We start from the raw sequence: 14,295 nt of genomic DNA, 5'->3' as shown, positions 1-14,295 counted from the left end.
CCCCCCCCCCCCGAGCTGATCCGCAGACATATAAGCAAAATCAACGTTTATTGCTGTATGCCATAGAAACATTGCATTTTGGCCGGGCGTGGTGGCTCAAGCCTGTAATCCCAGCACTTTGGGAGGCCGAGGCAGGCAGATCACAAGGTCAGGAGATCGACACCATCCTGGCTAACACGGTGAAACCCCGTCTCTACTAAAAATACGAAAAACTTAGCCGGACATGGTGGCAGGTGCCTGTAGTCCCAGCTACTCGGGAGGCTGAGGCAGGAGAATGGCAAAAAACATTTTTATATGCACGCTTTACTTCAGTTCAAAATAATAGCAGTGATAATAACAAACACATATATAGTGTTTGTTTCGTGCTAGGCCCTATTTTAAGTGCCTTCCATAAATGTTATCAATTTAATCCTCACAATAACCCATGAGGTGGTTACTATAATTTGGTTCCATTTTGGATAAGGAAACTGAGGCTTATAGGGAATACCTCTACTAGAGGCAGTATTCAAGCTGTGTCCTCTGCCTTTAAACCTGCCTTTGACCCCCCTGTGTCAAAATGAGTGTTCATGAGGCAGAAGAGAGAGTGGGATGCAGGAGAAACTGACCAAGGGAGGAACGCTTGGAATGAGAAATTGGACGGGCGCTTTAGGAAGGGGTCAGTGTGCTCTGGGTTCTCCAGAACCCAGTACTGCACCTTTGAAATCTTTTTTTTTTTTTTTTTTTTGAGATAGGGTTTCACTGTGTCGCTCAGTCTGGAGTGCAGTGGTGTGATATTGGGCTCACTGCAACCTCCACTTCCCGGGTTCAGGCAATTCGCCCACCTCGGCCTCCCAACTAACTGCACACCACCATGCTGATTAATTTTTGTATTTTTAGCAGAGATGGGGTTTCACCATGTTGGCCAAGCTGGTCTTGAACTCCTGACCTCAAGTAATCCGCCCACCTCAGCCTCCCAAAGTGCTGGGATTACATACAGGCGTGAACTACCACACCCGGCCTGTACCACGTCTTTGAAATCATTTTTAAGTAGCCCCAGTACTGGAAATGGAGACAAAGCATTTGAAATAGGGTGTGTGTTCTGAGGAAAAAGGTAGGAAATACTAAGAGGCTAAGTGATGTGGCAATGACATGACCTCATATCTTACTTGTTTTCAGCCCATATTTATGTATCTAGTTATTTACCAGATATTATCCTACGCACCAGGGATATGATGATAACCTGACATGATCCCTGCCTTCCTGAAACTTACAGTCTACTAGGAACATATCTACTTTTCATTTTTCATTCATTCTTTCTTTTTTTTTTCTTTTTTGAGACAGAGTCTCACTGTCACCCAGGATGGAGTGCAGTGGCACGATCTCGGCTCACTGCAGCCTCAGCCTCCCAGGCTCAAGTGATTCTCTGGCCTCAGCCTCCCAAGTAGCTGGTACTACAGGCCTGCACCACCACACCCAGCTAATTTTTTATTTGTTTATTTGTTTGGGTTTGTTATGTTTTGGTAAAGATGCGGTTGCACCATGTTGGCCAGGCTGCCTTCCAACTCCTGTCCTCAAGTGATCCACCCGCCTCAGCCTCCCAAAGTGCTGGGATTACAGGTGTGAGCCACTACGCTTGACTCTACTCTCCTATTTTTTTTAGTCACCTCATCGTTCTTTTTCCTTTCTCTGGCCTGTGTGTGCCTAGCTGGTCTGCCAACAGCTTGACAAGACTGTTATCTGCTGATGGTTCAGGGTGTGGGGGCAGGCGTCGGTGTGGAGCAGAATTGAGATCCTTGTTTTCCAGTGTGTCCTGAGCCTTGGGGCCCAGAGCAGTCCCCATCAGCCTTCCTCCCATTTCCTGAGAGGAAACTCTGTGTGGTGTCAGGAGGACGGGGTCCGGGGCAGGTGGACAGAGTCTTAAAGTTTGAATCTGCCACTGACTCTCCTGTGCCCTTGGTCAAGTCACCTGACCTCTGTTTACCTCTATGTACATATAGATAAAAATAAAGATGATTGTGGTAAGAGTCAGGCTAAACATTTCATTTATATGATTTCATATCATCATCATAACCATCCCATAGGGCTGGCCTATGTAATCACCATTTTATTTATTTATTTATTATTTTTTTGAGCTAGAGTCTCACTGTCTCCCAGACAGGAGTGCAATGGTGTGATCTTGGCTCACTGCAAACTCCGCCTCCCAGTTCAAGCGATTCTCTTGCCTCGGCTTCATGAGTAGCTGGAATTACAAGCACCTGTCACCACACCTGGCTAAGTTTTGTATTTTGAGTAGAGATGGGGTTTCCCTATGTTGGCCAGGCTGGTCTTGAACTCCTGACCTCAGGTGATCCTCCTGCCTTGGCCTCCCAAAGTGCTAGGATTATAGGCATGAGCCACCGTGCCGGGCCTAGTCACCATTTTAAAGATAAGGAAATTAGGCCGGGTGCGGTGGCTCACACCTGCAATCCCAGAACTTTGGGAGGCCGAGGTGGGCAGATCACAAAGTCAGGAGCTCGAGACCAGCCTGGCCAATACGGGGAAATCCCGTCTCTACTAAAAATACAAAAATTAGCCAGGCGCGGTGGCTCAAGCCTGTAATCCCAGCACTTTGGGAGGCCGAGACGGGCGGATCACAAGGTCAGGAGATCGAGACCATCCTGGCTAACCCGTTGAAACCCCGTCTCTACTAAAAAATACAAAAAACTAGCCAGGCGAGGTGGCGGGCGCCTGTAGTCCTAGCTACTCGGGAGGCTGAGGCAGGAGAATGGCGTAAACCCGGGAGGCGGAGCTTGCAGTGAGCTGAGATCCGGCCACTGCACTCCAGCCTGGGCGACAGAGTGAGACTCCGTCTCAAAAAAAAAGAAAAAAAAATACAAAAATTAGTTGACCATGGTGGTAGGCACCTGTAGTCCCAGCTACTCAGGAGGCTGAGGCAGGAGAATTGTTTGAACCTGGGAGGCGGAGGTTCCAGGGAGCGGAGATCGCACCACTGCCCTCCAGCCTGGGCAACAAGAGCAACTCTCTGTCTCAAAAAAGTTAAAAAAAAAAAAGAAAACCATAGCAATGGGCCAGGTATGGTGGCTCATGCCAGTAATACCGGCACTTTGGTAGGCTGGGGTGGGAAGATAATTTGAGCCCAGGAGTTGGAAACCAGCTTAGGCAACATGGAAAGATCCTGTCTCTGAAAAAAATAATAATAATAAAACCAGAAATGGATCTGAATTTAAAAGTCTGAATCCCATACAAGTTCCATTTTCCTACATAGGACAAGATTCTTTTACATAAAATTTCATGTCTGAAATACAGGCCTCCCTGGGAACAAACACTGCATAAAACTGCCTTACAGGCCAGGCATGGTAGCTCACGCATGTAATCCCAGTACTTTGGGAGGCTGAGGCAGGTGAATCACTTGAGGTCAGAAGTTCTTGACTAACCTGGGCAACATGTTGAAACCCCGTCTCTACTAAAAATACAAAAATTAGCCTGGTGTGGTGGTACACACTTGTAGTCCCAGCTACTCAGGAGGCTGAGGCAGAAGAATTGCTTGAACCTGGGAGGCAGAGGTTGCAGTAAGCTGAGATCGTGCCGCTGCACTCCAACCTGGGTGACAGAGCGAGATTCCATCTCCAAAAACAAAAAAACTGCACTAGGTGTTAGGTGTCCCTCCTGTAGATTCTTTACTGCTTTTTATTCACCCACCATGACACTTAAGCATACTGTATTGTAGTTACCTTCTTATTTCCTTGACTCCCATATTGGACTATAGCTTTTTTTTTTTTTTGAGATGGAGTTTCACTCTTGTTGCCCAGGCTGGAGTGCAATGGCACAATCTCAGCTCACCTCCGCCTCCGGTTGTTCAAGCAATCCTCCTGCTTCAGCCTCCCGAGTAGCTGGGATTACAGGCATGTGCCACCACCCCCGGCTAATTTTGTAATTTTAGTAGAGACAGGGTTTTTCCATAGTGGTTAGGCTGGTCTCGAACTCCCAACCTCAGGTGATCTACCCACCTCAGCCGCCCAAAGTACTGGGATTACAGGCGTGAGCCGCCGCACCCGGCCTGGACTATAGATTTCTTGAAAAGGTGGGAAATGTGTTTTTCCCCATTGAATTCCCAGTGCCTAGCGCATAGTTGCCACTGAAACGTGTTGAAAAAACGAAGGGTTGGCTGGGCACGGTGGCTCACGCCTGTAATCCTAGCACTTTGGGAGGCCGAGACAGGTGGATCACGAGGTCAGGAGTTCGAGACCAGCCTGGCCAATGTGGTGAAACCCTGTCTCTACTAAAAATACAAAAATTAGCTGGGCATGGTGGCGCACACCTGTAGTCCCAGCTACTCAGGAGGCTGAGGCAGAAGAATTGCTTGAACCCGGGAGGCAGAGGTTACGGTGAGCCGAGATTATGCCACTGGACTCCAGCCTAGGTGACAGAGCCAGATTCCTTCTCAAAAAACAAAAACAAACAAAACAACAACAACAAAAAAATGAAGGGCAAGACGTTTCAGGATTTCTTCTAATAGGATCTTAGGCTATTCTAGGGAGTTCTGATTTGTTTGGGGTATCCCACTCCTCCTCCTGGGTGTCTTGGAATGTTGCCCTAAACCCAAAGCAGTTCCAGAGGAGAGTGACAGGTAGAACCAGGTCCTCTAGCTCATTCTCCCCTACTGAAAATCCTGCATGGCCCTGGACCTCTTTGGATTCTCAGGTGGTAGGCAAATGCCTTAGCACTCGCTGTTCCTTTTACCCCGGAGGCTGCTTGGGTTTTTTTTTTTTTTTTTTTTTTTAATTTATTTATTAGGGACAAGGTCTTGCTCTGTCAAGGAGTGCAGGCTGGAGTATAGTGGCATGATCACGACTCACTGCAGCCTTGAACTCTGTGGCTCAAGCAATCCTCCTACCTCAGCTTCCCAAGCAGCTGGGACCATAGGTGTGCACCACTATACCTGGCTAGTTTTTTTAATTTTTATTTTTTGTAGAGACAGAGTCTCCCTGCGTTGCCCAGGAAGGCATCAAACTCCTGAGCTCAAGCGATCCTTCCCCTTCAGCCTCCCAAAGCATTGAGATTATAGGCGTGAGCCACTGTGCCCGGCCCTGCCTGGGTTTTTAGATGTTAGCGAGGAAAGCAAGGGATAAATAAGTGAGCCATTTGCTAGCCAGCCAGAGTGCCTTGCCAGCCCTGATCCAGGTATTTTTCAAACTCAACTCACTGGAGAAAAAAGGTAAAGGAAAGGGCCCTTGGTGGGCTCTGGCTCCCTCCCCAGCTTTAACCAGAGCAGCTCTGCTGTGATGTGTGTATGTATTGGGATTCTACTGCTGGGATGGGGACAGGAGCTCCTTCTCTGGAAACAGACAGCTGATTGTCTCTTCTCCCTGGCCTTCAGGCTGTGGGCACTGCATAGCATCATGGGCTTAAAGGAGGCCATCCAGATGTTCTATTTATGCAGTCATTGGGGAAATGGTCAAAAAGCAAACTGAAGATGGCTGTCTGGTCACTGGAACCAAGCCACAGCCTGAGGCTTAAAAAACATTTGGAAAGTTCCTGACAAGGAGATGGCAGCAGGTCCAGAGGACCTGCTAGGTCCTCTAGGTCTTGGGTCCAGAGGACCCAAGCAAGGGGAACACACAGGGCACAGCTCAGTGAGTGCTTGTCAGACGTTGATACCACATACATGTGTAATAGCCATCTAAAGGTAAGACAGAGAGAGACAAGGGAGTCTGAGATCTGGGACAAAGGAGGTCTTGGACTCTGCTCTGCCTAGATTTCTGGTGGGCTGAATGAAATCTGGTTGGTGGGTTGGTGTGGGCTTAGGTGTGGCTAGAGGCTATGTCTCAGGACTGACTTTGCCTTTGACTTAAAGGACCAGACACTGAGGACCCAGGTCCTCATAGCTCATCAAATCTTAAGGGTGGAAGGGATATCAGAATCACCCAAGCCTTATCACTACTTGAATCCTCCTGATAACACAGTCAGAAAGTGGACACTTGCCCCTGCTCAGCCACTCCCTGTGAGTGGCCATAGTTGGCAGCAAGGAGCCAGAGGCCACAATGAGACTGTGAACAGACTTAGCGCTCCTCTCAAGCAGGTGCCTTGTTGTCCTATGAAGACTGGCTACTGCTGCCTTACACCTAATGACCTTTGGAATTGGAAAACTCTTCTCTCCATGAAATGTATGTATCAAGCTATAATGCACCCAGATTCACCTTGTGCAGCTTTCATTTCAATGTTGTCTCTTCCTCTTATTTTCTTTGCAAATGGCTTCTGTATGTAACCAACTTTCATAGCTTATCCCAATTCCTACCCAGAAGTGATGGTAAACTGCCAAGTTCTCTGAAAAACTCATGGAAGACTACCATGTACAAAATCTGGGGGGTCAGAGTTTAAGACTAGCCCTGGCAACATAGTGAGACCTCATAGCTACCAAAAAAAAAAAAAAAAATCAGCTGGCCATGGGTAGTCCCAGCTATTCTGGTGGTTAAGGTGGAAGGATCACTTGAGCCTGGGAGTTTGAGGCTACAGTGAGCCATGGTCATGCCACTGCATTCCAGCCTGGGCAACAAAGCAAGACCCTGTCTCAGAAGAAAAAAAAAAAAAAATTCTGAGGGGAGACATCACCTAAGAAGGAGGCTAGAGACCCAGTGAGGTAGGTAGATGCTCACCAGTTCTTTCAGCAAATTCCTCTGCCCTTCCTGCACCCCCTCATCGTATCTGAAAGGGGAAGGCTCATTTCCTCTTTTTTCAAATTGTTAGGTACCTGGAATTGCTTGCCCTCTCCTTGAATCCCACTCTAGAGGGGTTAGGGAAGGAAAAGGAGGGAAGGAACCTCATGGTTCTCCTTACCTGGTTGATCAGGGAACATTCTGCTAAGCAATGAAGATGCTAAAACCCCAGGGGTGATCCAGCAATTCCATTCCTAGGTATATACCCAAAGAATTGAAAACAGGTTTTCAAAAAAAAATTGTACCCAATAGTATAATACAAAATACACAATAGCCAAAAGGTAGAACAACCCAAATATCCACCAACTAATGGATGGATAAACAAAATGTAGTATATCCATACAATAGAATATTATTCAGCCATGAAAAGGAATGAAGTTCTGACACATACTACAATGTGGATGAACCTTGGAAACATGCTAAGTGCAAGAAGCTAGACACAGAAAGTCACATATTCTATAGTTCCATTCACATGAAATATCCAGAACAGGGAACCCCATAGAGAAAGCTCATCAGTAGTTGCCAGGGCTTGGGCAGTGGCAGTGGAGGGTGAATAACTATTAGTGGATATGAAGTTTCCTTTTGGGTTGATGAAAATGTTCTGGGACTAGACAGTGGTGATGGTGGCAAGTGTGAATCCACCAGATTCCATTATATGGTTCTCTTTAAAGTGGCTAAAATGGTTAATTGTATGGGATGTGAATTTATCTTAGTCTGTTTGGGCTGCTGTAACAAAATACCATAAACTGGGTAGCTTATAAACAACAGAAATTTATTTCTCATGGTACTGAAGGTGGGAAGTCCAACATCAAGATGTTGTTGTCTGGTGAGGACCCTCTTCCTCGTTGACGGAGCCTTCTTGCTGTGTCCTCACATAGTCAAAGGGGTGAAAGTATCTCTCTCACACTAGGGTCTAGCTCTGTTGCCCAGGCTGGAGTACAGTAGCGAGATCACAGCTCACCACAGCCTCAACCTCCTGGGCTCAAGTGATCCTCCCGCCTCAACCTCCTGAGTAGCTGGGACTACAGGTATGCGCCACTATGCTCAGCTACTTTTTGTATTTTTTGTAGAGATGGGGTTTCACCATGTTGTCCAGGCTGGTCTTGAACTTCTGGGCTCAAGCAGTCCACCTGCCTCGGCCTCCCTAAGTGCTGGGATTACAGGCATGAGCCACTGCACCCAGCCTGGGGCCTTCTTTATACGGGCACTAATCCCATTCCTAATTACCTTCCAGAGGCCCCATCTCTTAATACTATCACCTTGGGGATTAGCATTTCAACACATGAATTTGAGGGGAAGGACACATTCAGACCATAGCAGAAAGGAAAAGGGAATCCAGAACATCCCTCTGGGCTTTGTTTCCCCATCTGTAACATGGGGATAATAATGCCTCCCATTCCTCACGTCCCCAGAGTTGGCATGAGTAATACAGCAAACAATTGTGTTATATAAAATGTCTAGCATACAATATGCACTCAAAATAAATGTTAATTGCTTTTTTTCCTATAAAAGTGTCTAACCGGCCGGGCGCGGTAGCTCAAGCCTGTAATCCCAGCACTTTGGAGGCCGAGACCGGCGGATCACGAGGTCAGCAGATCGAGACCATCCTGGCTAACACGGTGAAACCCCGTCTCTACTAAAAAATACAAAAAACTAGCCGGGCGAGATGGCGGGCGCCTGTAGTCCCAGCTACTCGGGAGGCTGAGGCAGGAGAATGGCGTGAACCCGGGAGGCGGAGCTTGCAGTGAGCTGAGATCCGGCCACTGCACTCCAGCCTGGGTGGCACAGCGAGACTCCGTCTCAAAAAAAAAAAAAAAAGTGTCTAACCTATTCACTTCATTGTCTTTCCCCTCTCTCTCTATCTCTATCTCTATCATCTCTTTCTTTCTTTTTTGAGACAGGGTCTCGTTCTATAAGCCAGGCTGGAGTGCACCAATCACTGTTCACTGCAGCCTCCTCCTCCCAGGCTCAAGCGATCTTTCCACCTTAGCCTCCTGAGTAGGGACTATAGGCACACGCCACCACACCCAGCTAATTTTTTGTTCGTTTGTCTGTATGTTTTTTGGTAGGGACAGGGCCTCACTATGTTGCCCAGGCTGGTCTCGAACTCCTGGATTCAGGTGATCCTCCTACCTTGGCCTCCCAAAATTCTGAGATTACAGGCACCAGCCACTGCGCCCAACCTGTTTCATTTATTTCTTATGACTGGTTTGTGGCTCTAGCCAGACAACCTGTCCTCACATGAGGGCTTTGCCCACTCCTCACTGCACAGGGCAAGCTGTTCCACCATCTGGGATGTCCCACCTCCTCTGTTACAGGCCGCTGTGGTCTTTGGGCCACTATCATAGAGTCACCTGAGAGCTGATTCTGTGATGTTCACCCATTGAATCAGACTCTGAGAGTAGTTGGGGGAAAAGATCTAGGGGTCTGCATTTACAGTTTTATTTTTAACTTTTTACTCTGTGCTTTATTTATTTATTGAGACTGAGTCTCACTCTACTCTGTACTTTAATTGATATAAATATTAACATTTTTACTAAGTGCTCTAGGTGATGATCATGCATATTAAAGTTGGAGAGCGCTTTAATTTATGTTTTTACCATCTATTCCAGGAAGTCTGCCCAGATTTCTCCCTTGCTCCTTACCTAAGTCTAAGGTTCTGAGGGTCAGGGTCAGATTCCCATTGGGTTCTGCTGGGTGTGCTGTCTCCCATTGGATTGGGGAAGCCCCAGGGACAGATATCTTGCCCTTTCTTTACTCTCCTCACCCTAAGCCCAGATGTTCCTGGTTCTTCTGAGTGTGGATTCTCCTAGGATGCTGTAGGAAATGCAACACTTTAAAGTTCTTAGAATCCTGTTTTTTGGCCAGGTGCAGTGGCTCACATCTGTTATCCCAGCACTTTGGCAGGCCGAGGTGGGTGGATCACTTGAGGTCAGGAATTCAAGACCAGCCTGGCCAATGTGGTGAAACCCTGTCTCTACTAAAAATACAAAAATTAGCCTGGCGTGGTGGCACATGCCTGTAATCCCAGCTACTCAAGTGGCTGAGGCAGGAGAATCGGTTTAACCCAGGAGGCAGAGGCTGCAGTGAGCACAGATTGCGCCACTGCCCTCCAGCCTGGGTGACAGAGTGAAACTCTGTCTCAAAACAAAAGAATCCTGTTTTTTGGTTTTTTTTTTGTTGTTGTTGTTGTTGTTGTCGTTTTTTAAAATCTACAGATTCCTGGGAGAACCTAGCTTCTCTGTCTTCCTACGATTCTGTTCTGACTTTTCTAGATGGTATAGAAATTGTATCACTGTGTTACATCACCCTTTGCCTTTCCAATCCCATCTTACCCAGGATGTGCTAGGTGTGGGCCGGACCCCACCCGACCCTGACAAGTGACCATGGATCCTGGAGCCGGGTCAGAGACATCTCTGACTGTCAATGAGCAGGTATCTTCTGAGGTGGGAAGAGGGGGAGTAAGGGTGATGGACTGAGGGGTGTGGGCAACGGAGGAAGACTCCACAGGGCCTGTCCCTGTCCGTTTCTTACCAGGGTTCACTGCCACTTCACCTGTCCAGAGGTACTTGCCATTTAGGATTTCTCAGGGTCTGGGTTTGGGGAGTGAAGCTGTGACTTTAAGATGTAAAATCAGGCCGGGCACGGTGGCTCAAGCCTGTAATCCCAGCACTTTGGGAGGCCGAGACGGGTGGATCACGAGGTCAGGAGATCGAGACCATCCTGGCTAACACGGTGAAACCCCGTCTCTACTAAAAATACAAAAACTAGCTGGGCGAGGTGGCGGGCGCCTGTAGTCTCAGCTACTCGGGAGGCTGAGGCAGGAGAATGGCGTAAACCCGGGAGGCAGAGCTTGCAGTGAGCTGAGATCTGGCCACTGCACTCCAGTCCGGGCGACAGAGCAAGACTCTGTCTCAAAAAAAAAAAAAAAAAAGATGTAAAATCAAAGTGTACAAAATATGTTTAAGTTTACATGGAGGAAGTTTTGAACATCCGGTAATTTACTCTTTAGTTTTTCTTATTGCTTACACATATTTTCTAATTTTTTTTTTTTTTTTTGCAAATTACTATTACTTATATCATTTTTTAAAAGGAGAAAAAAGGCCAGGCACAGTGGCTCATGCCTGTAATCCCAGCACTTTGGGAGGCTGAGGCGGGTGGATCACCTGAGGTCAGGAGCTCGAGACCAGCCTGGCCAACATGGTGAAACCCCGTCTCTACAAAAAATACAAAAATTAGCCGGGCATGGTGGCGGGTGCCTGTACTCCCAGCTACTTGGGTGGCTGAGGCAGGAGAATTGCTTGAGCCCAGGAGGTGGAGGTTGCAGTGAGCCGAGATCGCGCCACTGCACTCCAGCCTGGGTGACAGGGCGAGACTCCGTCTCCAAAAAAAAGAAAAGAAAAGATGAATGTCTCTGAAAATGTAATTGGAGTGAAGCCTCTCATAGGGCAAACTGGAGGCAGCACAAGAGCTGCTTGTAGAATGTATTTCACTCATCTCGTATTCTCCTGATGGGTCACATTGTCACTTTTTCCAGCACAGCCTCTGACTGGATCCACTTTCAGGCTTAAAGAGTGTTGTGAGAGTGATTTCAGGCACAAGCCAAATGCAGAGAGGCCTGACACAAAGCTGTTTAATTTACATACTTTGTCTCTTATTCTTAAATGGCCCAATTGGCAGGGTTTCCGTGCTGGTGATGAAGAGCTAGTGTGGGGCATCTGTGCAGGGGAGGGAGACTGAGTGTTCTGAGGAGGCTCAGGGTCCACCTGCATCGCTCATGCATGGAGATTGCCCTTGAGGTCTGAGCATGCCCACAGCAGGTGGCAGGACTGGAGCCACAGACCCATAGGATAAAAAGCTGCAGTCAGGCCAGGTGCGGTGGCTCACGCCTGTAATCCCAGCACTTTGGGAGGCCGAGGTGGGCGGATCACAAGGTCAGGAGATTGAGACCATCCTAGCTAACACAGTGAAACCCCATCTCTACGAAAAATACAAAAAATTAGCCGGGCGTGGTGGCGGGCGCCTGTAGTCCCAGCCTCTCGGGAGGCTGAGGCAGGAGAATGGCGTGAACCCAGGAGGCGGAGCTTGCAGTGAGCTGAGATCATGCCACTGCTCTCCAGCCCGGGTGACAGAGCAAGACTCTGTCTCCAAAAAAAAAAAACAAAACAAAACTGCAGTCCAGGAGCGGTGCCAGGCAGGGAGGGAGAGGATGCATCTTCAGGATTCTTGACTCTTGTTTTAGGAATTTAGCTTGCAGGGAAATCCTGAGCCTTTACTCCAGAGTTTTGGAAATAAAGGAATCATGGGCCACAAAAGTTACTCAGCATTGTGGAGCATTCATTTTCCATCCCTTTATCTTTGGGGAACTTTCAGATGGTTTCAAGGGAAGTGAAGAAGGATTTGCTTCCTGGCCCGACTTAAGCTGTGGATACCACGTTAGGAGCCCTTATACCCACGTTCCAAGATCCTAGCTGCCAAGAGGACCTCCTTGCAAGTTGTAGGATAGGCCGTCCACCACTCCCTGCACCAAGTCCAAGAGATGGAACAAAGAGAAATTGCTCTCAAATGGTTTGGCTCTGGGGGACATTTTTCTAGCTTGCGTCAGGCCCTTCTCCCTATCACCAGGGCCTGCTTTCTTCCAGCAGCTCCTTCCCTGGAATCAGGGAGCTGCAGCCTGCCCCGGGCTCTGGAATTCTCACAGAGCACACCGCCCTCTGGACAGGAGGTCTGCATCCCGAAGTGCCCTCCCCTCTCTCCCGCAACCATACCCAGGACTTTGGGCCCTGCGGTTATACTGGCCCCTCCCCCAACAGTGCCCCCTGTCCTCTGCTTGCAGGTCATCGTGATGTCAGGTCATGAGACTATCCGAGTGCTGGAAGTCGGAGTGGATGCCCAGCTCCCTGCTGAGGAAGAGAGCAAAGGACTGGAGGGTGTGGCCACCGAGGGCTCCCAGAGCGGAGACCCTGCTGAAGCCAGTCAAGCTGCTGGTAAAGCTGGGCCAGACAACCTGGGCTCCTCTGCAGAGGCAACTGGTACGAGGCCATCACCCCCACCTGGTACTGCTCCACCTGAGTGCTGAGTGCCTCATGTGGTCTCTGGGGAGCCAGCATGAATCCCTGGGGCTCAGGTGGTGTTAGGGTCTTGTCCGCCTGCCCACTGGACAGCCTGTGCCTCTGGTCAGCTGCTAGGGCTACTCTACACTCCTTGTTTCTGGAGTTTTAGTTCTAGTCTGAGTCACTTCCAGGCCTAAACTGGGATGGATCAGGGTGAGGTGGGAGGAAACTGATAACACTGAGCTTAGGGGGTTGAACGTGGGAGTTGAACCCGATGAGCTGTGGGGGATCAGGCACTGCTCCCTGGCTTTGGGGCACCCTCTCATCAGTCTTCCTCATTAACACCTTGCAGGCTTTTGCAGGAAGCCTTGGGCCTCCTTTTTCAGTTTCCCCAGAATACCCCAATTCATTACCCCTTGACTTCTGCTGTACGTTCCCGCTTCCCTTGACTGGAGATCTGGACTGGTGGGGGTGGGCCAAGAAGAGGAGGCAAGAAGAGAGCACAGGAGTACACGCAAACTTCAGAAAAGCAACAGCTCCTTAACAAGAAAACTGCATGGCCACACATGACTTGCTCTACCTTCACATCAGTGTGTAAATTCTTTGGAACCCTAGTAACGTTAGTCATTTTCTTCCCTTTTTGGATAAAGGAATGACAAGAGACATGATCATTTTTCCCTAGCCTGGAAATGCTGTGCTTCCATGTTGAGGCCAGGATGGGTCATCACCTGTTCCCAAGGGGCAGTGCCCTGGAGACTAGGCAGGGAAGACAAGGACCCTATGTCTCTGCCACTCCTTCCATTCAGCGTAGCCATTGTGCAGTGGAGCCCCTTTTCAGAAAACGGGGGAAGTTTCTCAGGTTTATTCACCATGCCCTCACTTTGCTTTTCACCCGTTTATCCATCTTCCTATCTCATTTCCTCTGGTGCCTTAGTTCTGCTCCTTGCCCAAATTTGCTCTCAGAAATGGATCCTAAATCAATGATTTTCATGAGTGTTTGTGTAGTGTGCATCTTCTCCAGGAGTTTGTGTCTAAGCCTTTCGCAAAAGGCTCCTCCTCTATAAACGAATTTTAGTCATCAAGCAGGTAAGAGAGGTATTTTGCTGGCATCACCTAAGCTGCCAGCTTAAAGTGATGGGAACTTTCTAGATGTGCAGGATTAAGAAGGGTTTCCTGTTTTTGAAACAAAACTAAGTAACAGGAAACTTTTCCAGGATGAAAACAGAATCTATTGGTTTGTGTCATTCTAAATTACTATCCAGTCTTTGTCACACATACATATTTTTATTGCTGTGGCCACTGAGGGTAGACTAAGTAGTATGATACCACCACATTATTTCATGTACCTATGTCTTTTATTGACATAGAGTCACACACCTGCTTCGGGGTTTGGCCATTGTCAAATTGTCTGGGTTTTCATTTTCATAAACAGTGCTGCTTTGAATGTTTTTGTATTGGTCCTTTAAAAAATTTTGTGAGTGATAGTCTACTAAAATTCCCTTTGAGGCCAGGCACAGTGGCTCACGCCTATAATCCCAGCACTTTGGGAG

General features: G+C 48.1%; 1 protein-coding gene across 12 annotated transcripts in view; it reads left to right on the top strand.

The window, feature by feature from the left end:
* Window positions 1-14,295, top strand: part of POU6F1 (POU class 6 homeobox 1) — a 38,086-nt gene that overhangs the window by 7,353 nt on the left and 16,438 nt on the right. For 3 of the 12 annotated variants that reach the window (XM_031936306.1, XM_023211100.2, XM_031936305.1), the window contains exons 2-3: window positions 10,032-10,126; window positions 12,529-12,724. In XM_031936306.1, the coding sequence (XP_031792166.1) occupies window positions 12,548-12,724 (177 nt within the window). In that variant the 5' untranslated portion in view covers window positions 10,032-10,126; window positions 12,529-12,547. Of the gene's footprint in view, window positions 1-4,959; window positions 6,144-8,204; window positions 8,312-10,031; window positions 10,127-12,528; window positions 12,725-14,295 lie in introns of those variants that run through there. The other 9 variants (XM_023211102.1, XM_023211108.1, XM_023211096.2 and 6 more) reach the window with 8 other exon arrangements.

Source organism: Piliocolobus tephrosceles, chromosome 10 (assembly GCF_002776525.5).
Source record: "Piliocolobus tephrosceles isolate RC106 chromosome 10, ASM277652v3, whole genome shotgun sequence".
Lineage (NCBI taxonomy): Eukaryota > Metazoa > Chordata > Mammalia > Primates > Cercopithecidae > Piliocolobus > Piliocolobus tephrosceles.
The sequence above is the reverse complement of the archived record's forward strand: the minus strand, read 5'-3'. Positions and strand labels throughout refer to the sequence as shown.